The sequence below is a fragment of the Sapajus apella genome, unplaced genomic scaffold, assembly GCF_009761245.1.
Source record: "Sapajus apella isolate SASKATOON/1434 unplaced genomic scaffold, GSC_monkey_1.0 scaffold118, whole genome shotgun sequence".
Taxonomy (NCBI): domain Eukaryota; kingdom Metazoa; phylum Chordata; class Mammalia; order Primates; family Cebidae; genus Sapajus; species Sapajus apella.
In genome coordinates, this window is record NW_022437058.1 from 2,391,094 (window position 1) to 2,418,466 (window position 27,373).

At 40.7% G+C, this 27,373-nt stretch overlaps 1 protein-coding gene across 2 annotated transcripts in view; it reads right to left on the bottom strand.

The window, feature by feature from the left end:
* Positions 1-878: 878 nt before the first annotated feature.
* The window catches only part of DIRAS2 (DIRAS family GTPase 2), a 30,699-nt gene continuing 4,204 nt past the window's right edge, over positions 879-27,373 (bottom strand). For both annotated transcript variants that reach the window (XM_032260440.1, XM_032260441.1), the window contains exon 2: positions 879-4,881. In XM_032260440.1, the coding sequence (XP_032116331.1) occupies positions 4,246-4,845 (600 nt within the window). In that variant the 5' untranslated portion in view covers positions 4,846-4,881 and the 3' untranslated portion in view covers positions 879-4,245. The remainder of the gene's footprint in view (positions 4,882-27,373) is intronic.

The window sequence follows — 27,373 nt, forward strand, 5'->3', positions numbered from 1 at the left end:
TAAGAGTCACTAATGGCCCTAGGCACAACCCCAGGAGATCCTGAGAAAACATGCCCAAGGTGAGCTGGCTATAGCTTCGTTTTACACATTTTAGCAAGGTATAAGACACTAATCAATACATGTAAGATATTCGGTGGTTTGGTGGGGGCTTCCAGGTTACAGGTAGATTCAAGAATTTTCTAATTGGCAATTGGTTGAAGGAGTTAGATTATTGTTTAAAGACTGGAATCAGTAGAAGGGAATATTTGGATTAAGATAAAGGTTTATGGAAACCAAGCTTCCTCTTATGTAGAAAGAATCAGTAGAAGGAAATGCCTCTTATCAGATCTAAGTGATCTATCAATCTTTAGATGTTTTAATGTTAATGCTGGTCAGTTGTGCCTGAATTCCAAGGGGAGGAGGGTATAATGAGGTAGGTCTGACTCCCACTTCCCATCATCACCCTAACTAGTTTTTCAGGTTAACTTTGGAATGCCCCTGGCCAAGGGGAGTATCCATCAGTCAGTTGGGGGGCTTAGAATTTTAGTTTTGGTTTACAATTTCGTAGCCTGGGGTTGTGGGGGGAGGCAGAACTAAAAAAAAGAGAAGACAGTTTGTGTTCACTTCTTCTATTTTGAGACAAGTAGGGCCCTTCCCTACTCCTTCCCTCTTACCTTACCCTGTCTGGAACATCTGCTTCATTTCCACCCAATGACAAGGAGCAGTGGGAAAAGTTTCACAGGATACCCCAGAGTGTGCCACTGTTGCCTATGCTAGATCTGCACAGAGCCTGATATCCTCCTGTTGTGGCCATAAGCACACAACAGCAGCTGAGGGGTCACCAAGTCAAGGCCATTCTAGACCAGCTAACCCCTTAAGAAACAGCACTACCTTCCAGCCAAGGTGTCATAACTGTAGCTTTATTGTAATATGTCCCATTATTTCCAGAACATCACTGGCAACTAGAAACTTGTATGCAAGGGTGATTTTTATAACCGCAGAGTAAATAAAATATACTAGACTTGTAACAATAAATACACTTTAAATATAAATATACACATTGATATCTCACACATATAAAAGTCATGCTCTGCAAATACTTTGTATACATACTGTCCTTGTGGGGTACTGAATTCCGGGATGTGTCTTCAAGGATTTAGGTGTGTCCCATTAGTTGTAGATATTTCCAGAGAACTTATGTAGAAGCAACACGTTACTAATTCTGGGGGAAAAAATTAAGAATCACAGAGCAATTTTTAAAATATTTAATACATTTTTGTTCTACAAAGAATGAGGATTTCTTAAATATTACAAACAGTGAAACAAATAAACTAGCTTCCAGATATGTACAATTTACTTTATACTACAAAAATGCAGGAAGGTAAATATATACATGTAATTTTAGATAGAATGAACAATTCAATATTGCTCTTGTGTTGGCCTTGCTGCATTGTATGCATGCCCATGGCTTGTTGCAGGATGGAGGAGGGACTCATGGGGATGGAAGGGAAGTCATGGAGTCCCATGCCCAGAACGCCACCTTCAAAGCAATGTTAATTTTATAACTTATTCTGGCTGGGTCAAAAACTGCTGTTCCCATTTGCAATGTAGGCCATGTTTTCAAGAACCACAGCTACACACTTGGAAATGGAAACATACAAATGCTTAAAAACAAACTGATTCCACGATACTAACTCCTCAAACCCTGAGTCAATTGGGGAGCTCCTAAAAGATGATTTTGGGGTAACCATCGATATCCTCAGTTCAGTTCATAGAAAATGATCTCAAAATGAAGACCCATAATTGAGGCTTTAATAGCCTTCCTAGCCAAAAATTTACAGGCAAAATATGAAGGAAAAAAAACCAACCGTGTCCTGCATGAGATCAGATTTTCAGTAATCACAAGCTTCTCATGCTGATAAAGCCCTAGACACTTAAACATGTAGAAGCCGATGTGAAAGGGATAAAAGAAATTCTGACTTACAATCAGTAGAAATGGGACGGTCTGCAAGACTATTTCACATTGAAAGCCTTATTCACACTACAGTCAGTGTTAGCAAAGAACCCACTCAAAATCGATACACCCCATTTTGGCCACGAACCTCTGTTTCTTCTTCCATTTAACCTATACCCAAATTAAAAGTCAATCATCTCTCTCTCTCAGAATAGAAACAGAAAAAGTTGTCGGGACAAGTTGAAAAACAAATGCTCCAGAAAATCTGCCAACTAAAGATATCATTACGAATGCTGCAACGGCTTTCTAGAACAGAACAAGCCTGCCTGAAGAATTTGAAGAGGGCCTCAGGACTGGCCCAAATGCTCTGCACCCTCAGCTGGCTACCAGGCCACTTCTTTGCTTTGTCAGCTCAGCATGAGTGTTCTCCCTGTAAAGTCAGGGCGGTTTTGTTCTAGGAGATCATGGAGTCAAGCAGTTCTCAAAGGCACCTCCCCCGCACTAAACACATCCCAAGGGTGAGTTATTGGGAGACCAGAGAGGATGAGATCAGGACACGGGAACTGAACCAGAAAAGACTAAAGAAATCTAGGACATGTTGAGAGAGCAAGTGTGCTTTGGGGGATGGAGATGGCCACATTGCTGCTGCTGCAAGCCCTGCATAGGAGGGACAGGAGAAACAGCAGTTGCAGGAGGTGGCATGGTCAAATATCCCCAACTTAAGCCCTGACTGTGCTGGCACTGCCGCCCAACAGCCAGGCAGCCCCCCCGCCCCGCCACCCCCAGGCAGGCCCACGTGCGACTTGCAACTACAGCTTCTTCTGCTCACCAGGCGGGTGACAGGAAGATTGCTGAGAGGATGCTGCACAGTTGGGGCCAGTACGTGTTCTGCCAACTGAAACAAACAGGAGATCTAACAGGCACTATCAGTGGGAGCTTTCAGGAAGCCAAGTCCAACCAGGCTCTGCGATGGCAGAACAATTAAGCTGAGCAGGCTCTGCCCAGGACAGAGCAGCCTGCCTGTCTCCAGCCACCATCCTATCCCCAAGCTAACACACAGGAAACCTGCAATGGCTATAATTTGGCTTGAAAGATTAAAGATGCACACAAAATCATTAGGAGAAGAAGATAATTGCTTCTAGAGTGAATACTGCATCGAACAGTTCTTAGAAGTCATGTATAATGGAACATGCAAGAGAATTTACTATTATTTAAATGCATTTTCCAGGAATATATTTCCAATATAGATAGATCATCAAAAACACAGTGAGTAACTTCTGTTTCAAAGTATTTCATTAAGGTGCAAAGTGTGTCCTATACATGTTTGTGACAGCTACAAAAATGAATGTGCTTCTGGTTGTCTGATGGCCTTTGCTGGCTACTACCCAGCTGAGTAGAGATTGAGTTATTTAAGAGAAGAAAACCACCTTGGAGGAAAAAAATGTCCAAAAATAGCAACTTTATTTGCTTGTATTTAAAATCTGAGGACTGAAAGAAGTTATAGTCCTCACAGGTCAAAAGAAGAAAACCACATTTCTAAAACCCTCGATGTATAACACACAGGAACATTATTGTGATGTTTTAATACTGTCACGATATCCTCACTCAAAAACTAAAGAACTTCTGACAGAGAAGCATACTATTGGTGAACCTGTCCCTGTACATGAAGATAAATACTCTAACAGGTTAAAATGATACTTCCCAACTAGGTCTACATGAGGCAAACACATCCCCTCAGGGTAGCAAGGCTTCTAACAGGCCAGGTGGGAATTAAGAATGAACACCCTTTGGGGGAGAAGCTGAATTTTTAAATCCCCTTTTAAAAAGCTGTAAAATGGACTAACTGTGGTCCACTTTGGACCATCTGATCTTCTCACTGCTTCCCGCCCCTCCCCTCCCCCAAAGATGTGACTGGCTTCTGTCTGGGGTTGGTGCAGGTAGCTCTGGGTTGACACGCTCTCACATGCATGTAGATGATATTTAGTCCTCTCGGCACATGTTGCTTCGTGGGTACCCGTCCTCCCATCTTCAGGTGTTGATCACCACCTTCAGAAATTATTGGCGCCTCTCAGTCCCAGGGATGCTGAGTGCGTTGGTGTTCACTTGAGCCGCCTGGCAGATTCTGTGACTCCAGAGGGGGGTGGCTTATTGTTGGTGGTGTGGAACGCCCTCTTAAGGACACTAGGGCGCATTTCGATTAAATGCAATGTTTAACACGTGGGCATTGTACATGCTACCCTGACGACGGTGGGTGTCACTGTGGGGAGTGAGGTGCCGGGGACACACAGCTGCTCCTCCCGCAGGAAGGACCTTCACATGATCACGCACTTGCCTTTGAGCTTCTCTTTCCGTTTCTGCTGCTTGCTCTTTTTCCCGTCGATCTGGAGACTCACGGTCCTGCGCTTCTCCAGGTTGAGCAGCTCCTGGAAAAGCTCCTTCACGTTGTGGTTGAGCTTGGCTGAGGTCTCCATGAAGGCACACTTCCACGTGCGGGCCAAGGCCTCCGCCTCGCTGCTCTGCACCTCGCGGCTGGGGCTCTCGTCACACTTGTTCCCCACCAGCATGATGGGGATGCTCTCCACGTCCCCTTTGATCTCGCAGATTTGTTCGTAGATGGGCTTGAGCTCCTCCAAGGACTGCCGGCTGGTGATGGAGTACACCAGGATGAAGGCGTGTCCTTTGGAGATGGACAGCCGCTGCATAGCGGGGAACTGGTGGCTCCCAGTGGTGTCGGTGATCTGCAACGTGCATATGCTCTTGTCGCAGCTGATCACTTGCCGGTAGGTGTCTTCCACCGTCGGGATGTAGCTCTCCCGGAACGTGCCTTTCACAAACCTCAACACCAGGGAGCTCTTGCCAACACCGCCGGCCCCAAACACGGCCACCCGGTAATCGTTGCTCTGTTCAGGCATGTTGCTGGAGAGCTCCAACGATCAGCCAGGACGCACCTAGCAAAGGAACCAGATGTTTGAGAGAATTAATAATTAAAATATAAAAACATTAATAAGGATGTCTCTACCCTCTTTTGATAGCTTAAAAATGGGAGGTGATGACATTTTAAATGGCTACAACTCTAAACCCAATAAATTTGGTCAATCTGCAGTTTCAAAAGGACAATCTACTGGGGGCCTCACTGGAGCCCACCTCTTTCTCCTTATTGGACCATGACAATTAGCATATTTGCTTCCACATAGGCCCTAAGCCCAGGGAAGATGCAAAGTGAGCCCCAGAGGCAGCACCAAGGAAAGGCAATGAGAATAGAAGTTAACCACCCCTCCAAAACACACACACACACACGTGCACACACATCACCGTCATCATCAGTAGCAGATCTTTGCTGTTTTTCCTGAAGTACTGAGTACCCAATATATTGGTCGTGTGTGTGTGTGTGTGTGTGTGTGTGTGTGTGTGTGTGTGTGTTAACAAATACCGGGAGAGGGAGATGATTGAGGAGAAAGGATGTTCTTAACATTTATTCAGTATTTATATTAACTCACGAAATCCTCACTACTCTGCAGAAGTTGGTGCCACTAGCTCTGTTGTGCAATGATGAAACTGGAAACAAGAGATTGGGAAAGGAATGTGTCTGATGTTACCCAGCCACTAAGAGGGAAGGCTGGGATACAACCAAAGCACTGTGGATGTCAGTGCCCACCCCCCAGGCAGTTTGTAGACAGAGCTGTCACCGTGCTTTGGGCATTACTTAGACGATGGTACAGATTGTCTCCATTAAGCAGGAAGAGTTAAATAATAAGCTTGGATAGTCATTTCATGCATCAAAATTCAGATGATTTTATAAGCTTTATTTTTAAGAAACATAAGGAATTGGATATTACCAGGATAGTAGCATAAACCACTCATTAAGGGTCATTGAAATGAGACGAATGCAGCAACTCTTTATAACAAACCTCACCACTAGTCTAAGGGATGTGTAGATGTGCCTTCTTAATTCATAACCAATCACAAATTTTTTATTCTGTACCTTCTTTGGTAAGGAAGGACATATAACACCAAATAAAATAGAGAATTACACAAATTTGGATACATTTTTAAAACTGAAGTTGATAAGTAACATGGCAATGTGAAGCATGGAATTCATTCTTTTCTGCAAGCAGATATTGTGCTGACTTTTCACTTTTCCAGTTTTAGGGTAACTGGAAAAATAACAAAAAGCTTTACTGAACAAAATCAGTTCTAGAGTCCAGTGAAAGTACTAAACATAACTACCAATGGAAGGAAGTGCATTTGTGTGGTGAATACGTTCTCCTGGTAGACAGAACATCAGGTCAAAGCCCCGGACTGAGGCATCCCACCTTCTCATTTTGCCTTGTATGTCTGCCTACAAATCTGCTCAGTTTAATACACGGCTGTTCTTGCATGCACTCTGGAATCCCAAACCCTCCAAGAGACTAAGGAAACATCAGTGCTAACAGAGAATATAAAAGACTGTTAGAAAGTTCATTAACAACAAAAGACGGCAGGGGAGCCTGCTTAGGAGTTTGATGAAGTCTATAAAATGCTTATGAGATAGTTATGATTAATTTGTGGCTGAAGCATTGTGAAAAATTGTTCTACATTAAAAAAAAAACTCAATGGTGTCTTAATTTGTTTTCTGTTGCTCTATCAGAATGCCACAGATGGAATAATTTTAGAAGAAATCTATCGCTTACAGTTCTGGAGTGCTGCCTCTCGGGCTCACTTTGCGTCTTCCCTGGGCTTAGGGCCTAGAGAAGTCCAATATGAAGAAGCTGGGTCTGGTGAGAGCCTTTCGCTGTGTCATAACATGGAGGAGAGCATGGTGTCACCAGAGAGAGCAAGCATGTCAGCTAGGGTCTCTCTCCTTGTCTTATAAAGCCACTGATGCCATGACAGGCATTGCCCAGCCCCTTCATGGCCTCATCTATTCCTAATTACGTCCCCAAAGGCCCCACTTCCAAATGCCATGAACATAGACATTTGGGGATTACATTTCTAACACATGCACTTTTAGGGGACACATTTAAACCATAGAAAATGGCCAATGGAATCTACTCTTAGGTTTCTTTCTACATCCTCAAAATGAAACCCTCTTTTTGCTTAGAAGAGAGCTTCCTAACTCTGTTTTGCCTTGTATTGTGGTTATTTAGCTCCAGACTAGAGCATAAGCATATAGCTAGAAGAGAACATGTCTTAACAAGTTCTACATCCCAATATACGTCAAAGAGCTCTTGGTTCGCAGCGCACATACTCTATGAGTTTGCTGAATATGTGGTCCTGTTTACTTAGCATAGCTATGTTAAGGTGTCTCCATTACTAAGCTGGCAGCCGACACATAGGAAGCAAATGCTAAAGATAATGTTTTCATGGCTACAATTATTCAATTACCCAGAGAAATATCCACTGAGCTTCCACTAATCCAGGCTCTGGACGAGGGGCCAGGAAATAACTGTGCAGAGGACAGACTTAAGGAAGAATCTCTATTCTCATGGAACTCAGAACCAAGTAAAGCAGACATCAGTCCAAAAGATAACTTCACAAATATTTAATAAATTATATCCCAGCAAGTGCTACAAAAGAGAGGTCTAAAGGAAAGTAATGGAACCTGAGATATCAGGAACAATTTCACTAAGGAGGCGGCGTGGAAGCAAGAACCTGAAAGATGAACAAGGAGTCAGACAGTTGAGGGGGTATAAAATTCAATGTGCATTTATGAGATAGGTCTGGGGCAATAACTCCATACTGATCTTCAACTCACTAACAAACACCCCAACTGTAGAGAATCACTTGAATCTAGGAGGCTGAGGTGGCAGTGAGCTGAGATCACACCACTGCACTCCAGCCTTGGTGACAGAGCAAGACTCCATCTCAAAAAACAAACAAAATAAACTCAAAACAAGCTATTTTCTTCCATCTTAGAACCATTCATTTATTTCATAAGCATTTATAAAGTGTCTCCTAGATACTGTGCACTTCTAGATACTCAATGCTTACCCAATAGCACTCACAGCATTAGAGGGGGGACAAGCATAGGAAAGTATACATTACACCCCGCTTCACAGATGCTGCAAAAGAGAGGTCTGAAGGAACCTAATGGAACCTGAGATATCAGGAGCAATTTCACTAAGGAGGTGGCGTGGAAGCAAATTCGCAGGAGAAAAACCTAGTGGGACATCTAGCTCTGCCTGGAACCTTCAGGAAACATTTCACAGAGGGCTAGAACTTGCCAGATGTTGAATGAAGGCAGGTCAGTCAGAGGAAAGAACCTCATGGGAAGGAATAAATGAAGGAAATAGAGCTAATGCTTGTGCCATGGTAGACAGCTTGTGTAAACTGGCATCCAGGAGTACACTCGGGGGAGCAAGTGAGATGTGACACTCACCATGAATCAAGATAAAAGGTGAAAGAGAAAAGCAGCTTTAGAGAAATCGTGGTAAACAGAAGGAGAACGGAGCTGTGATTGGTTCAGGTTTATGGGACAAATAGGAGGAGATATCTGGCAGGTGATTGAAGTTTAGCGTGAAAGTTCAGCAGAGAGGCCTCATCTAGTGAGAAATATCTGGATACCATTCATATACAAACAGCACTATCATAAACAAAAATTCTCCAGGGAGCAGGCAGATCATGAGGTCAGGAGTTTGAGACCAACCTGGCCAACAAGGTGAAACCCTCTCTCTACTAAAAATACAAAAATTAGCAGGGCGTGGTGGCGGGGATCTGTAGTCCCAGTTACTCCAGAGGTGGAGGCAGGAGAATTTCTTGAACCTGGGAGGCGGAGGTTGCAGTGAGTCGAGATCACACCGCTGCACTCCAGCCTGGGCAACACAGTGAGACTCCGTCTCAAGAAAAAAAAATTCTCCAGGGAGAGAGCATGTAGAATGGAAGAAGAATACCACATGCCCAATCTATCATGTGACCCAGCAATTCCCCTCCTTTGTAATATGCCCATGAGAAATAAAAACACTTAGCCACACAAAAGACATACAAAGATATTCATAGCAATATTATGCATAGTAGCCAAAAAGTAAAAACAGCACAAATGTTTGCAATTAATGAATGGATAAGTAAAATGTGATCTATCCATTTGATGAAATATTATTCATCAATAAAAAGAAACTGGTACATACTACAACATGAATGAATCCTGAAAATACATGGTAGTAAAAGAAGCCGGTGACAAAAGACCACACATACTGTATGGTTCCGTTATATGAAACATTTGGAATTGCAAATATACGGAAAGGGCGTTTGTGGTTGCTTAGGGGTGGGACGGGGTAGGCACTAGGGGGAAAACAAGAAGTAACTGATAATAGGTACAAGGTTTCTTTGGGGGCAACGAAATGTTCTAAAACAGTGGTAATGGCTGTACTGTAAAACCCTGTGAAGTTACTTGCTGAAGTGTACAATTTAATAGGGGGAATTATGTCTCAATGAAGTTTTTACTTATAAATAGACATCGGGAGGGCCAGTAATCCACTGCATATAATCTATTGTCCACTGATTCTGAGAATGATTCACAGATACAGAGCATCAGGTCACAGATCCTTGTATGAGAAATGACATGTTAAAGGTAAGAGGCTTCAGCTTTATTCCTACTAGGCAAATACTTGAAACATCCCATATAGTCACAGAAGATGAACAAACCCTGAAATATTCATAGCATGAATAACAATACCCTAAATGCTAAATGAACATATTAATACTTTAAGAAAAAACAATACAGGCTGGGCACAGTGGTTCATGCCTGTAATCCCAACACTTCTGGAGGGTGAAGTGGATCACTTGAGACTAGGAGTTCGAGACCAGCTTGGACAACATGGCAAAACCTGTCTCTAATAAAAATACAAAAAATTACCCAGGTGTGGTGGTTGTGTGCCTGTAATCCTGGTTATTTGGGTGACTGAGGCACGAGAATTGCTTGAACCCAGGAACAGAGATCGCGCCACTGCACTCCAGCCTCTGCAACAGAGTGAGACTTTGCTGTGGAAGGGGAAGGGGAAGAGGGAGGGGAAGGGGAAGAGGGAGGGGAAGGGGAAGAGGGAGGGGAAGGGGAAGGAAGTAATACAAAGAATGATACATGCAACAACATCTTTGAACCCAACAGTGGCCTGCTGGGTGCTGGAAATGTCACATATCTTGATGTGGGTGGTGGTTACGCAGATGTTAACACTGTGTTGTTACATGGCCATTATCTAGATTATTCTATCTTATTCACTTAAAATTATCATGAAAATGAATTTCAAATTTAAAACATCTTTGAAAACTCAAAAATCCAATAGGATACATTTTCAGATCCCAGTTAGAGGAATAGTGGCGTTGAGAGATCAAGTATGATAGAAATAAAGCATATCTTTGATTTCACAAAGCAGGAGTTAAATCAAGACTAACAAAATTTTAGTTAAGTGACATATTGGGGGGCTGTGAAGGGAGTAGAAGTTATGTTGCAATATTGGCCTGGGAGCGATGGAAATGGAAGAGATGGCTAGAAAGCCAGGAAATGTAGACTTCGCTTTAAATAAACACGGAGATTAAGGAAAGGAGAAAGAATGAGTGGTATAAGGTAATGCAGGGTTAGAGCGATGGGAAAGATTCTGTATAGTTCTGGTGATGGATAACTGATGGAGCAAATCTGGAAGGAAGCAGAAGTCACTGGGGTCTAGGATACACTCGGCAGGTTCATCTTCAAGGAAGGGAGGAGACAGAGAAGAGAGGGCACCTGTTAGTTCAGAAGCTCAAATTAAAACTGCCCAGACGAAACCAAAGAGTGAGCTCAGTAAAACTTACAAAGAGAGCAGGAGAAAGCCTGACTGATTACATAAATCTTTACAAAAGTACACTTTAAAACCAAAAAAAAAATTGACACAATGCATGTATTTGGTTAAAACAAAATAAGGAAATTATAAAATGCTTTTTAATGTGTAGCCAGGCCCCTTCGTTTAGGACCCCTCCAGTCTCTCTTTTCAGAAATAACAACTATTTAAAATAATGAGAATTCAGTCATCATCTTCTGATGTCCACTGTTGTAATTTTAAATGAGGCACTTATCATTTGAGTAATATATCTATGGTCTATCTACAAAATTAACACAATTACATTCCTTCCTCCACTACCCTGATTTTTGTTTTAAGAAAAATAAAGTATGCACTAGTATTTAAGATTTCCAGCTATATCATTTATAGTTTGTTCTAAAATATAAGTGTTCTGTGCTTTGCTACAGGCTGTTTCTAAACCCTACCAATAGGCCAGGTACAGTGGCTCATGCCTATAATTCCAGCATTTACAAGGCTGAGGCAGGAGGATTGGTTGAGGTCAGGAGTTTGAGACCAGCCTGGGCAACATAACAAGACACCATATGTACAAAAAGTACAGAAATAAGCTAGGTGTGACAGCACCCACCTGTGATACTAGCTACTCGGAAGGCTGGGACAGGAAGATCTCTTGAGCCCAGGAATGTGAGGTTGCAGTGAGCTATGATCACACCACTACATTCCAAGCTGGGCAGCAGAGCAAGACCCTGTCTCAAATACATACATACATACATACTCTATCAATAAAGAACATTAATAGGATTCTGTAACTATTTGAGTAGATGGTAGGACTGGACCCACTGAGAGAGAAGGGTAATATTCTTTATCAAACTTTGCTAATTGAAGAATAATTTTCTGTTGGTAACATTTGGATCCAACTTTTTTCTGGAGTTGTTTTTTTTTCTCTGACTCTTAGTTGCCATTTTTGATATTTCAGTTTGTCTCCTTTCAACCATTTCATGTGCTGGTATAGACAATACTAATAAATTATTTTAGATGGCATTAAAATTTCTCTCTGACTTGATAGAGTCCTGAATGCAACCCAAGTTCAAAGTCTTTCTTCTTCAGAGGTTATTTCATTTTTAAGTTTTGTAAGCCAGGCTTGTTAATGTAAAATCCAAAGGCAGTATGATTATCTTTCCTTTGTTAGAAATTTGTGTTTTTCTTTTTCTCTTTACAACAGTTCAGAGTTTTCTCTTTAAACTTGGAGTTATGAAGATTCACAAGGATATATTCAGAATTGCTTTTGGGGGCCTAGAGGGAGACAGAAGGGATTAAAAACCCAATTTTTCCCAAAGCCTGGGACATTGTCTTCTATTTTTAAAAATTACAGCATTCTAACCCCTACATCTTTTCTCTTTCTGAGGCTTCTATTAGATGATGGATTGATTATACCTATTCTTGATTTCTCCAGCATCTTCTATTTTTAATAACCTTTCTTGTACTCTGATTTTCCTTTTTTCATAGAAGTACTTTCTTATCTTAGGAAATGTGATACCGTGCTGAATTTCAATGAGAATGCTCCTTGTCATTGGTTGTGGCTGTTCTCACTTATCTGAGCTATTTCTGTCTCTGTTTGTTCATATGAATCCTTCTTTTTCATCTGCTCATTTTCCCCAGATGTCTTCTGGTCTCTGGTTTTTCATTTGGTTTATGAAAGAATCATCACATTGGCTGTGAGAGCTAGCTGGAGTGTGAGTACTCTTGAAGATGTACAGTTCTGTTTGGAGACAGCCCATCTTCTGAATGAGAAGGCTGGCTGGATGATGTGATCCACAGCCCTGTAATTTCCCTTTACTTGAACTTGGTTGAACTAAATTGTCTCAACTCTCACTTATAATCCAAAAAAGCTTATACATAGACAGATAGATGAAGGAAAGGATTAAGAAAAGAGAATAAACCATCCATCCCAAAATGCATAAAATGTAAGAATGTGTGTCAAGAATTCAAAACGAGACCTTGTAGGCAGTGAAAATCAGAATTAGGCTTATAGCGCCTAGATTCAGGGAAAATACAGTTTGATTTACTGAGTGACAGAAGTTTCCCATTCAAGAATATTTTAGAAGAAACTTGGATTCATGTGAATGAGATAGAAGCAGGATCTCAGGCAAAACAAACCCACAGCCTTTATCTGTATTATATCCTAAATTAATCCTGCTTCAAAACACAGTCATGGAACTGGGCATGGTGACACACACCTATAATTCCAGCTACTTGGGAGGCTAAGGCAGGAGGATCGCTTGAACCCAGGAGTTCAAGATCAACCTGGGTGACATAATGAGACGCTGCCCAAAAAAATAGTCAAAACTAGAGAAAAAATTATAGATTGGAAGAATTCAGATCTTTAAGAGAAAATGTTTGGAAAAGGTTGATAATTCAGTGTACTATTCTGCCCTAAATGTTCCATCTACAGCCTGAGTTAAAATGTTTATGAAGTTTATACAGGCTGTCTCTGCTCAATTACTGATCTGGTTTCCATGAAATGTTATTAACTTTAAACAAACCCTATATTTTAAGTTGGTACATGACAGCCCCTTAAAACTCTTAATAATACAAGGTGAACAATGGTCATTAAGAAATAACAATCAACAAAGGGTAAATTACTTAGGTAGAAAAGGGTACTTTTATATACTTTTAGAATCTTGATTTAAATAAATGTTTACTTTATATACCTTCTTATCTGAATCTAAAAAATGATAGATTTGTTAGTGGAAAATGTTTGATCATAAACAAGACTTAAACGCTGATAGTTCGTCTTTATCCAGAAAAGCAAAATGCTTTCCCAGGAATCTTGTGTTGTAGTGTTATGAAGACATCTTCCCTGGCAGTGGAGCAGGTACAGTCTTGTGAGACACATCCAGAGGGTCTCAGCTGCTCATTTCAAGATGCATACTATCTGGAAGAATGAAGTCAGTGGAGATAAACGGGCACTTCTTGGAATGGTGGGGATAGCATAAATTATTTTTTAAGGTTTCATTTTAAAGAGGCAAATAAGCCCACAGCTTTAAGTATACAAATAAGATTCACTTATATTTGTCTAGAACAATTTCATTTGGGGAAAACATGATGACCAAAAATTCCAAAGAGCCAAATAAAACATGCTTAATGACACTTTTAAGACTGCCAAGAGCCTAACTACATTTTGGACATTTTCTGCTTCATCCCTTTTTTATGTGAGTAAGGGAAACAAAAAGGAAAATCATGTGAATAACAAACAATATCGTTGTCTTGGTCAAGGCACTGTTGAACAATGACCAATGACCAATACAGCATGCTAACCCCTGCAGGGAAATACATTCCAAAAGACAAAGTCAACTGGAGCACATGAATCTGAGTGTATGGAAAAGAAAGTATTTGATGCCAGTTACAAGGGCTTTGATCTGCTACTGTGTGCAGCTCAGGCTATTTCATTCACTGTCAGCCCATGGGTTATCCATGTATAAGTGGTTAGGAGAATTTCTAGTGTTAGCCACCTAAATGTTTACAAAATTGGTAAGGTATAAAAAACGATTCTTTCAAACAATCATGAATTATTTTGTTATTCATTTTTTGGTGTCATTTGAGAATCCATTAGCAAATCCAAGGTCATGAAGATTTATTTCTATGTTTCTCCTAACAGTTTTATGGTTTTAGTTTTTATACTTAGGTCATTGATCCATTTGAGTTAATTCTTATATATGGTGTGAGGTAGGTGTCCAGTTTCATTATTTTACATGTAGATATCCATTATCCCACCACCATTTGTTGAAAAGATTATTCTTCCTGCATTGAATGGTCTAAGCCCCCTTGTCAAAAATCAATCAACTATAAATGTGAGTTTATTTCTGGACTCTCAATTCCATCCCATTGCTCTACATGTCTATGCATATGTCAGCACCACCCAGTTTTGTTTATTGTAACTTTGTAGATGATTTTGAAATTGGGAAATATGAGTCTTCAACTTTGTACTTATTTTTCAAGATCTTTTTTATCTACGTGAGGCCTCTTGTAACTCCATATAAATAGGTAAATTGAGCTTCAACCAAATTTTTAAAAATTTGTACAACAAAGGGCATTACCAAGAAAATTAAGAGATCCTATAGAATGGGAAGAAACATATATTTGAAAAGGATGTAGTATACAGAATATGTAAAGAAACTCTTACAACTGAACAACAAAAACAAACAAGCCAACTAAAAAAATGAACAAAGAAGCTGGGTGCAGTGACACATGCCTATAGTCCAAACTACCAGAGAGACTGAGCCAGGAAGATAGTTTGGCCCAAGAGTTCAAGTCCAACCTGGGCACTATAGCAAGTCCCCATTTCTTTAAAAAAAAAAAAAAAAGAAAAGGACAAAGAACTTGAATAGATATTTCTCTACAGAATATATATAAATGGCCAACAAGCACATAAAAATATGTCAATATCATTAGTCATTAGGGAAATGTAAATCAATGAAATGCCACTTCACACCCACTAGAATGGCTATTTTAAAAAAGCAGAAAATAAAAAGTGTTAGCAAAGATAGAAATTGAAACCCTTGTGCATTGCTGGTGGTAATCTAAAATGGTACAAAATCTGTGGAAGAAATTAAAGATAGACTTACTGTATGATCCAGCAATTCCACTTCTGGGTGGAAAAGAAATGAAAGCAGGGACTCTAATAGATACTTGTGTTTCCACGTTTACACAGCAACATTACTCACAATAGCCCGAAGGTGGAAGCAAACCCAATTTCCACAGAAAAGATGAATGAATAAACAAAATTCAGTGTACATAGACAGGTGATACAGTTTAGATATTTGTCCCTGCCCATATCTTGTGTTGAACTGTAATCCCCAATGCTGGAGGTGGGGCCTGGTGGGAGGTGTTTGGATCATGGGAGCAGATCCCTTATGGCCTGGTGCTGTCTTTGCGATAGTGAGTAAGTTCTTGTAATATCTGGCCATTTAAAAGTATATGTCATTCCTTCTCCCCCTACCCCTCACCCCCCCACCCGCAACTCTCTATTCCTTTTGCTTTCATGATGTGAAATGCCTGCTCCCGTTTTGTCTTCTGCCATGATTGCAAGCTTCCTGAGGCCTCCCCAGAAGCAGACACCACTATGGTTCCTGTACAACCTGCAGAACCATGAGCCAATGAAGCCTCTTTTCTTATAAATTACCAAGTCTCAGGCATTTCTTTATAGCAAAGCAGGAATGGACTAGGGCAACAGAAATATTATTCAGCCTTAAATGGGAAGGAAACTCTAACATGTGCTACAACATGGAGGAACCTTGAGGACATTATGCTAAGTAAAATAAGCCAGTCAAAAAAGACAAATGCTGTATGACTCCACTTACAGCAGGTACATAGAGTAGTCAAATTCATAGACAGAAATAAGAATGAGAGTTGCCAGGGGCTAAGGGAATGGAAGAAGGAGAGTTGTTTTATGAGCATGGAGTTTGGGTTTTGTGAGACGGATGGTGGTGATGATTACATGATGATGTGAATTTACTTACTGCCACTGAATTAATTATATGCTTGAAAAGGATTTAAATGGAAAATTTTATGTTATATATATTTTACTAAAATAAAAATAGATGAGTGTATGCGTAAACATTTTTAGAAATAACAAAACCATGAATTAAAGATAATACCCATAATGAACATAATTGGCAGCATTAGCTAGGCAGACAGCTCCTCCTTATTCATCCACACTATATAGTTAAAACAGTGAGGGTCAGGGGGTGTAGGGCAAGGGGAAGGAGAGCATTAGGACAAATACCTAATGTATTCGGGGCTTAAAAGCTAGATGACGGGTTGTTAGGTACAGCAAACCACCATAGTACATGTATACCTATGTAACAAACCTGTGCATTCTGCCCGCGTAGCCCAGAACTGAAAGTAATTTTTTTTTTAAAGAAAAAAACTAACAAGGGTCTCATCGAATCTGACAAGACAAACAAAACAAAACTAATATCTTGAGAAGATCAATTAAAATGCACACCTTCATGCTGGCCTTAAGTTTATACCGTATTACTGACCGTGTGAAGCAGTCATTATTAGCCATGGCATCTAACGCTCAGCCCGCAGACCTGTGCTACCCACACAGTGCCACTGGCCCCTTGAAATGCAGTTGGCTGAACTGAAATGTGCTGCCCTGGATTTTGAAAACTTAGAATAAAAAAAAATTTCTAACCTTATTCATAAATTCTAATACTGATTACAAGTTAAAATGATCATCTTATATATTTGTGAGCATATCAGTGCTTTACTGTCAGCCACAGCTGTGACCATGTTGCCATTTCAGACTGGGGAGGCTAGTGGCTGTCATCATTGCTGACCCTGTGGATAACATACAAAATGTAAAATAAAACAAAATCAAAATGAAAAAAACATATATACATATTACCTTACACACACACACACACACACACACACACACACGCTTGTACATTTTTTTGAGACAAAGTCTCATTCTGTTAGCTAAGCAGGAGTGCAGTGTCTCAATTGTGGCTCATTATAGCCTCAATATCTTGGCTCAGGTGATCCTCCCACCTTTGCATCTCCAGTGGCTGGGACTACAAGAACATGCCACCACTCCTGGCTAACTTTTTGTATTTTTTTGTAGAGACAGGGTTTCATCAGGTTGCCCAGACTGGTCTCAAACTCCTGGGCTCAAGTGATCCACCTCCCTCAGCCTCCCAAAGTGCTGGGATTACAAGTGTGAGCCTCCCCGCCCAGCCTAAAAATACATTACTTAAAATTAATTTCACCTGTCTTTTTACATTTTAAAATGTGATTGCTACAAATACAAAATTACATAGGTGACTCACACGGTCTGCACTGCTGGAGAACATAAAAACAAACCTCCATTTTCCAGCACAGTTTAATAACACATAATACTTAATCCAATGTGTTACAAAATTTAATTAAGCTTGATTTTAAAAAAAATGCTTACAATCCTCTTTTAAGGTTTTCTATTAACAGTGAAAGGCACAAAGCCACAAACCATTGGAAAAACATTTATTTTCCTGCTGTGGTAAACTATATACAATAATCCACTAAAATGTATGGTACAAACTAGAATTCACTTTTCTCAAAATCTTATGAGAAGATATATAGGAAAAAACTGCTGACAGTGTGAAAAAAAAACAATGCGGTTGTTCCTTGGTATCTGCAGGGGATCGTCTCCAGGACACCTGTGAATACCAAAATTCGGACGCTCAAGTCTCTTACATAAAATGGAGTAGTACTTGCATGTAACCTATGCACATCCTCTTGGATACGTTAAATCATTTCTAGGTGATTATCATACCTAATACAGCTTAAATGCTATGTAAATAGCTGTTATACTGCATCATTTAGGAAATAATGACCTGAGAAAAAAGTCTATACATGTTCAGTACGAGCACAACCATCTTTTTTTCCCCATTTTTTTTTTTTCAATTGGTTGAATCTGCAGATGCAGAAGCCACAGATACAGAAGGGCCAACCCGAACAAAAGTTACACAGAGAGAGCTTTGCTAAACAGTTGGGCAAAAGTACAAATGTTCCCAATAAGCCCCAGCTCATTTATGATTTGCTAGAATGATTCTCTTTCAACAATAAGGAACTTTGGTACATGTATTCTTCTTTCGGTGTTTTTATGCACTTACATCCATTTTTTTTCTTCCTCTTCTCTCTCTCCTACTCTTTACTTGAATATAGAAGCCAGGAAGGCAGGGACTTTTGGTTCATTCCCCAGCACATCCATGCCACTAGCCCAATGTCAGATACATCAGAAACACTCAATGTATATTTATTATTTGCTGTGGGAATACATTTTTTGAGTGTGATCCAACAAAGGAAAGTTGTAGCACTGAAGAGAATTAAACCATAAAAAAGTAAATAAGTTTTTTGAAAAACTCTACTTAAAACCACTCAAAAGTTGGCAGTGCCAATGGAAATAAAAAATTACACAAAGATATGTGTAAATATATGGAAATAAAAATATGCGTAAATAAATGGAAATTTTAAAATATATGTGTAAATAAATGGAATATTTATTTATTCCATTTATTATATGTGTAAATAAATGGAAATAAAAAATATATGTGTAGGCCAGGCGCGGTGGCTCACGCCTGTAATCTCAGCACTTTGGGAGGCCAAGGCGGGTGGATCATGAGGTCAAGAGATCGAGACCATCCTGGTCAACATGGTGAAACACCGTCTCTACTAAAAATACAAAACATTAGCTGGGCATGGTGGCGCATGCCTGTAATCCCAGCTACTCAGGAGGCTGAGGCAGGAGAATTGCCTGAACCCAGGAGGCGGAGGTTGCAGTGAGCCGAGATCGCGCCATTGCACTCCAGCATGGGTAACAAGAGCGAAACTCCGTCTCAAAAAATAAAAAATAAATAAATAAATAAATAAATGTGTAAATAAATGGAAATAAAAAAATGTATGTGTAAAAAATGGAAATAAAAAATTACACAAAGATATGTGATAACATGATAGAAACAGAGCAAGAGGTGAATTACTGCATCATCCATCACTACCTTATTGCAGAAAAGATCTTGAATCCAAAAGTAGGTGGGAGCTATGGGATAGCATGCACTTGCATATGTTATTTTCCATTTATAAAAGTCAGACTTTTAAAATACAATAGAATCTTTCCAATACTTTACATGGAGATGTGCAGCAACCATTAAAATATTTTCTATCACACAATGATTCGCTAGTTACTCTGTAGCAAAAAATAAGAGTTGTAGAACTAATATCAAGGTGTGCATTTTCCTTTTATACAAAAGCATTGTTCTAAGTTTATTAATGTTTTCTATTTGATAGGTCTTCAGGAGCAGGCCAGATAGCAGATATTTTCCAAAAAATAGGCATATTTTCTTCATCCCTGTAATTTAAAGGTGAGAGACACAGTACCTGCTTTGGAAAGCTAATCATCCTATAGAGACAGCATTTTGAAAAGGGACATAGAATAATGATTCCACCCTTACATGATATTGCCCAAAGCAATGTAAATGTGTCCTTAAAATTAACTCTCCAATCAGTACAGTTCAGAACCTGAAAATCAAATTTTAAAAATAATTTGCAAGGCCTTCCAAATGCGGGATTTCCTACAGCGTGCAACCATTTGACAGAAATACATTAATATATTTTTATTACATTTCAAAATATGTAGTGAGCATCAAAGATGATGAGAGGCCAGGGAAGGACCCTCTGAAACGATGATATGTTAGCAACAATTTGAGAAAGGTAATGGCATGAACTCTGTGGAAACCTGTGTGTGGGTGGTGGAGTTCTTCTGACAGAACAGCAGGTCCAAACACAGACGCTTGTCCAACATGCTCAAGACACACGGAGAAATTCTTGAATTGAGGGAAAAAGGCTGATGAGGTCAGCAAAGTAAAGGTTCTGGAGAAGACAGGTCGTGTAGAGCTTTGTAAGCACAGGGAAAAGGTCAGCTTTTATTCTAAGAAGAACAGAAGGCCGCTGGAGGGTTTTTGAGTAGAGAAGTGACAGGATGGGACCTCCATTGTAAAAGTACCTCTTTGAGGGCCTGCAGGCCAAGGGTTGGGAGTGGAGGCAGGATCCCAGTCAGGAGGCTCCAGCAATAATCCTGGTGTGTGCCAAGGGTGGCTTGTACTAGGGTGGAGGCAGCAGAAGAGCTAGATCGGCACCATCACTGCAACTAGCTTGCCTGTGAGACAGCCACACCCTATCTTTGCTACTCGTCCTTTGCTGCTACTCTACTCATTCAGTCAGTGGGGGCATCTGATATGGCATATCATTCATATGCCAGCGCCCGAACTGCATACCCATGGCCAGGACCTCTCCCTAAAACTGCTAACTCATATACCTCTCTCCTGCCTCAGCATCTCCACCTGGGTGCCGTGCACATTTCCCAGATAGAACGTGTGCAAGTCTAAACACCCTATAACACCCCAACACTGCCCCCCTACAGTTTTCTTGGTCTCAGTCCATAGCAACATTATTCCTTCAGTGACCCAGGCCAAGAACCTTGGCGTCCTCCTTACCTCCTCTTGTTCTCTTATACCTCAAGTCCACTCCATCAGCAACATTTGTCAGTGATATCTTCCAAACTCTTCCAGGCCCCAATATGAATCACCTTCCTCATTGTTAGCAGGCTTTCCAGGCACCATCGTCTCTCACCTGGATGACCGCAGCAGCCTGCTGGGTGATCAGTTTGCCTTAGGCCCTGAGCCACTCCAATCAATTCTCCACCCAGGCTGCAGAACACATTATTCCTATGCCCCAAACCCGCCATCACTGGCCCTGTCTCCCTGAGAGTAACAGCTAAGTGGCTCTGCTCCACACCTTACCCTCATTCCCACCATTATCCCCCAGCTCATTTAATTCCAGCCACACTGGCCTCCTTGCTCCTGGACTCACTTGGCATGCTTCTACCTTAGGACCTTTGCACTGGCTGCTCCCTCTTCTCCTAGGTAGTCACAGGGCTCACTCCCTTGCCTCCCACAGGCCTGTGTTAAAATATCGCCAGCTCAATGAGAACTTCCCTGACCACCCTGTCTCAGTTTTCAGCCTCAGCCTCAACCCAGTAGTCTGTGGCATCCTCCTGCTTTATTTTCTCCAGTGCACATTTGCTTTATAATATAGTATATAATTTCCTTTTTTAAAAAAAAATGTGTGTTTACTTCCACTATATTAAAAGCTCCTTAAGGGCTTTTTGTCTGTTTCATTCATTACTGTCTCCCAATGCTTGAACACTGCCTGGCCCATAAGTAGTACACAAGAAGAATTTGTTGAGTGCATGCATGCATTTGTATTTTGCTTCCAATGAGCACATTGGGAAAGGCAGGCTAAGCAACTTGCCTCCAGGTAAGCAGAACAAGGTAAGCAGACATCTCTGGCTTCACCCCTGCTTTGCTGTGACATGTGTTTTTGTAGCCTGGGTAGGATCTCAGATGGGGCTTCCAGGCTGCAACTACAGAGCACTAGTGCAGACCATGTGTCTATTTCACTGACAGGGCAATGCTCCTGCTTGATGATATCCAGGGCTCTCTGCTGTAGATGGATTAATGAAACCAGACCAACACGATGTGCCCCAGGCAGGCCCCGGGGAGGGGGACAACATGGAACCTTTCACATACTGGAAGGCAGGTGCCACCATGGGCCACCAGGGGAAAGCCACGTGAGGTGAGGCTGGAAAAGAAGGCATGCTGACATCATGTGAGGCTTGTAGAGGGCAGAGGGCAGCCACTGCAGGGACCCTGGCTTCTCTGTCAAGTGAGCAATTTGGTCAAAAACAAAGGCAGCTTGGGCTAAGGTGAGAGCAGGGAAGGCAGAAAACAATTATGGTGACATCAACAGCAGCTAGTGATAGATAGGTTGGTGGGAAAAAAATGGTTAGGAGGTAGAATGGAGGAGAAGGAAGCATCAGAAAAACTCCTAAGGTTTCCAACTTAAAGAACTGCATAGCTAGGATGAAATGATTTGCTGAGAGAACGCTAGACAAAAGACAGGTTTTAGGGAAGGAGTCATGGGATTAATCTTCAGCATGCAGATCCCCAAGTGCCTTTGGGACAGTCAGGGGCTCACATCAGGTAGACAGGTGGATACACGTCCAAGGCCAGCTAGAGCATCTGGGATTGAATGCACATTTGGGAGCTACCTGCACTGAGGCAGGGATGGAAGACAAGCGTGTGGATAAGATGGTTTGCAAGAACAAAGAGAAAGCAGTGGATGACTTGGACATGGCCTAAAGAGACTCCAGAATTTCATGTTTGGTAAAAGTAGTGGATCTGCACAAAATTTAAAAAAGGAGCGATCAGAGGAGGAGAAGCAACTCCATGGAGGAGCTATGTTGCAGAAGCCGAGGAAAGCAAAGACTGCGAAACAGAGAGGGCTTGACAGCCTGAACTGGCACTAAAAAGGGAAGTCAAATGAGAACTGGCGAGTGCCCACTGGGTGCCATGCAATGCAAGTCACTGGTGAACCTGGCAGGAGGCGCTTCGATGGCACCACAGGGTAGAAGACGGTTGCAGTAGATTGAGGAGTGGGCAAGCTCAGAAACACTTCCTGAGACTGTGGTTGTGAATCTGAGAAAAGTTTATGAATTGGGAGCTACATGGTACACAGTTTTGATTTGTTAAGTTTTTAAAAATTAATTTTTAAATACAGATATATAGGCATGTATACATTTTAAAGAGAAGGTAATAGTTGAATACACTGGCAAGATCAAATGTAAGTTCCTGGTGAGGGTGAAAAGGAGGTGCTATGATCAGAGTGGGGAGGCTCCCTCTGGTCCCCCTAGAAATGTAAGAGTTTCTACTCCTGAAAAGGTCCTCCTGTGCCTGTGGAGCATAAAACAGTGATGGAAAGTGAGTGGAGTTACCTTGGATGATATCTGAACATGAGGTCAGGAGGAAGAAAGTGAACCAAGGGTCAACACCTTTGGTGAGTGAAGAACAATATCCAGGAAGTCAGAAGGCAAGGGCATGCAATAAGGACCTAGGAGCCATTAATCAATGAAAATTTATTTGTGTCTGCTTTATGGTGACCAGGCAGGTTAACAAAACTGCTGTAAGAGGGAATAGCTACCAAGGTGTCTTGGATCCAATGATCAATAACCTCATACAGTCCTTAGTACCGGAGGATCTTTTGTCAGGCTTCCAGTCAAGGCCAGGATGCCCAGGATCTTTACACAGATGAACATCTCACGGCTAGAGAAACAAGACTATCAACCAAGGCATGTTCTTTCATGTTCAAAACCACTGAATTCAGTTAGAGCCAGGAACTCCTATGGGGCGATGAGTCCAGTCAACAGAGGAAAGGAACATTGGCAAAAGGAGGTAAGTGGATTTAACCAGATAAAAAAATAGAATCCTAGTTGGTTCAATGAAAAGAGAAAGATACATAGAAAAAAAGGGAACATTTTCACATTCATTTCAGAGTGTGAGCTCTGGTAAACTAGAAAGGGCTGAAGCTGAAGCCCGAATCCCACCCAGAAATAAAGTACAACTATAAGACAATGGGCTTCATGCCAAGTTGTGAAAGAGAGGAAAAAGTCTGAGACACAGAGAAAGAGGAACCACTCAAACGCTCATCAGATATCAACCACCCAAACAGCCTGAATCCTTACTGCCTAGCTGGAATCCAGACGTTCTAGGCAAGATTTGTCTTAAAAATACCTTTTGACTTAGCTCTTAGTAGCCCCAATTTACAGATGAGAGAAGTGAGACTCTGGATGGTTAAAGTCACAGAGAATTGTTACATAGCTAGTGACAGAATCCACATTTGAACTCATTTAGGTCAGTCCAAACACGCGTGGAAGAGGAGAAATCACAATAGCCTAGGGGACCAGAAACATGGCCTAGGCTTCAGTAAAAACAAGGAAGCTATGCATGAACGCTTCACACCATCAGGTATCTGGAGACAGAATCTTCAATTACGTTTTATTGCACCTAGGTATAATAATCATAGCTAATCTGGGAAGGCACCCAAACCAATCCAAATTAGTAACAACTGAACAAGAAGTGCTGGATTCTAAAATGTCACAGAAGGAAGTCTTTCAGACTAACCTATAATATTGCCAAGCAACTTTGAAACTTATATAATCATTTAAAAATGCAATGATGATGCTAGACAGCTTATAATGGATAACTGTGTATGTTTTCTGACTCATCAAAAATGCTACATATGCTTCATATAAGGTCCACACCAAAAGCTGAACTCTGGACAACTATACCAACAGGTCAAGAAAACACGTATTTGGAGGAAAACATGGGTTATGTTTACATCATGGGATATTTAATTCATGATTTCAAATGTAGCCTTAACACTAGTGGCAAAAGCCCGACCAGAGAAGGGCCAGGCCATGGGAGACTAGATTCACAGTAGGAAGTCTCATCTGTTGGTCTTTGCAGTCTTAAGATAATGAGAAGGTAAGATGATATTTGGTATTCACATATCTTTCAATGCTGGGGTAAAGACTCACAGTTTCTAATTAGTATACGTTTCTATTTACTACAAGTCCTACAACTAAGAGGTCTGGGCTCCATCTGTAGTCTCAGGATTGCAGGGCAAGACCCTTCTACCTCAAACATGGCTTTGTTTCCATAATGGAAGTGGTTCAACTTCAGTGGAATCTGGAATTGTCCTAAAGGACAGAGAATACAACTGAATATTCTTAAAGAATGCCACTGTATGAATAAAAATATCACCAAAAAGTTACCAATGCGAAAATCAACAATATTTTGTTTGAAATGCAACAAAATAAAGTTGAATATTTCTACAATGGGTTAACTTAATCGGCTCATTGTTTCACATTAACTCACAATGGCAACTTACTCAACACGATGTTTGTCTCAATTGCCAGAAATGGTCTCTTGTCAAAAGCATAAATTGAATGGGAAGAAAGGGGCTGGTAGTGAAACATTTAGCATGTGACTAAATGATCTGAGTGGTCATTGGTAAGAAAGCGGCACTGTGATCAGGTGTTAACAAAATGGTACATTGTCAAAGAGAGACATATCAATTGATAGCTATTTAGTCAGAGAGGTAGACAAATACATGCAAGTACGACATCCACAGTGTTTCATGTACAGTTGCTTCTCAACTTACCACGTGGCTATGTCCTGATAAACCCCTCACAAATTGATATTATGTCAAAAATACATTTAATACAACTTACCTACTGTATACCATAGCTTAGCCTAGCCTACATTAAATGTGCTCAGAACACTTTCATTAACCAACAGTTGGGCAAAGTCTTCTGGCAACACAGTCAATTATAGAGTATGAGTTGTTTCCCTTGGCGATCATGTGGATAACTAAGAGCTGTGGCTCACTGCCACTGCCCAGCATCGTGAGAGAGGATCATACCATATACCACTGCATATCACCAGCCCAGGAAAGAATCAAAAATCAAAGTACAGTTTCTACTGAATGTATATAGCATTCCCACTATTGTAAAGTCAAAACATCATACACTGACGCATAGCAAGCTGGGAGCCATCTACAGGTTTGTTCATACTAGCGTATATAGAGCCAGATTGTGTTTCTTAACAGCTTCAAAAGATGCTGCTGAGGGACAAGCTATCATTTATTAACCACTTTCTTGGTATTTTCAGTCTTTTTCTCAATGAATAGCCTTATACATAAATATTTTATGTTTCTGAGCCTACCTGTAGAGAAAACTCCCATAAATGGAACTGCAGAATCAAAGGGTAGGTACATTTCAAATTTGGTAGCGAATGTCTGTTGCTCTTGAAAATTACTGCCAACTTCTCCATCACCTGTTCCATGATGGTGTATAAGTGCTACTTACCCAGACCTTGCATAATATGGAGTATTATCGAACTCTTTGATCCCTTTCATTGAAACAAGATGTGTTTCTCATTATCAAATTAATTGCATTTGCTTAATTTGGGTGACACTGAGCATCATTTGTTAAAAGTAATTGGTATTTGTATCTTTGGAACTGGTGTGTTCTTGTTCTTGGCTCAGTTTCTAGTAGTTTGCAAGGATGGTATTGTCTTAGATTAAGGCCATGGCTCTCCAACTGTGCTTGGAAGATCAGCACAATTCCCTTCACTGGGACCTTATTAGAAACACCAGGTCCCCATTGAGTCAGATCAGCTGAATCAGAGTCGCATGGGTCTGAAATCACAATCTCAGGCTTAGCAAGGCCATCAGGTGATTCTGATGCTTACAGAATTTGAGAACCACTGTGTTTAAAAAAATAGGCCTCATTTAAAATATGTTACAAATATCTTCCCTTTGATATTGTTTATTTTATATTGTCTCCTGGAAAGAAATTTAAAATTTCAAATTTCTGTGGATCCAATTTAACAAACTTTTCCTTTTTAGTATTTCAGTTTGAGTTCATCCTTAAAAAGCCCTTCCCTACTCTGAGACCATTAAAAATTCTCCCATATTTACCTTTTCATTCTTTGTTTAAATATTTGTTCCAACAACTTATTTCTGCATCTTGAAATAATTGAATATATGGAGGAATTTTAACTAGCATTTAAAGAATGGAAGAACAAAAAAGATACACAAAGCATTATATGTAAACCTGGCAACATTTTTTAAAAATAGATAAGCACATGGTTGTCGTGATAGTCAGATAAATTTAGGTTATTTTCAAAATCTAGTTTGCCCAGCCATTTCTATTATCCGTGGTTCTATCTCTTCTCGGCTTGCAAACACTTAACACATACCTTACTAAAAAGCTAATGTCAGTTTTACATTTTGTGGTCCACTCCCATTCATTCTGTAAGAACCCAGTAAAGGCCAAAATGGTTCCAAAAGAGAAGCACAAAGGTGAAGAGATGGAAGCAAAAGGCTTAGTCAATCCTTTTTTAAGTGTCAGATGACTGTTTTATAGGCAAGGAGGCAATGAGATACTCCACTGATCGTGTGTGTTGTATGCATGTTATTGGGGCAGTAGGTAGCTGGGTGGTAAGGCTGGGGAGATGAGTCTAAGTTTATACAAAAATGGCATTGAGCTGGATTTTTGTATGCAAATAGGGAGCTGAGTGGACTCCACCTGGATTCTCCTCAATGAAGAAACCTGGGTTCTGATCACTTTTCCTTTTTGCTCAGCATCTTCTAGAGAGAAATCCCCAAACTCAAAAGTCACAAAGGTGCTCCAATAAAACAATCAGAATGTAAGGATGACAGAGGAAAGAAAGCTTCCTCCTTCAAAGGCTTC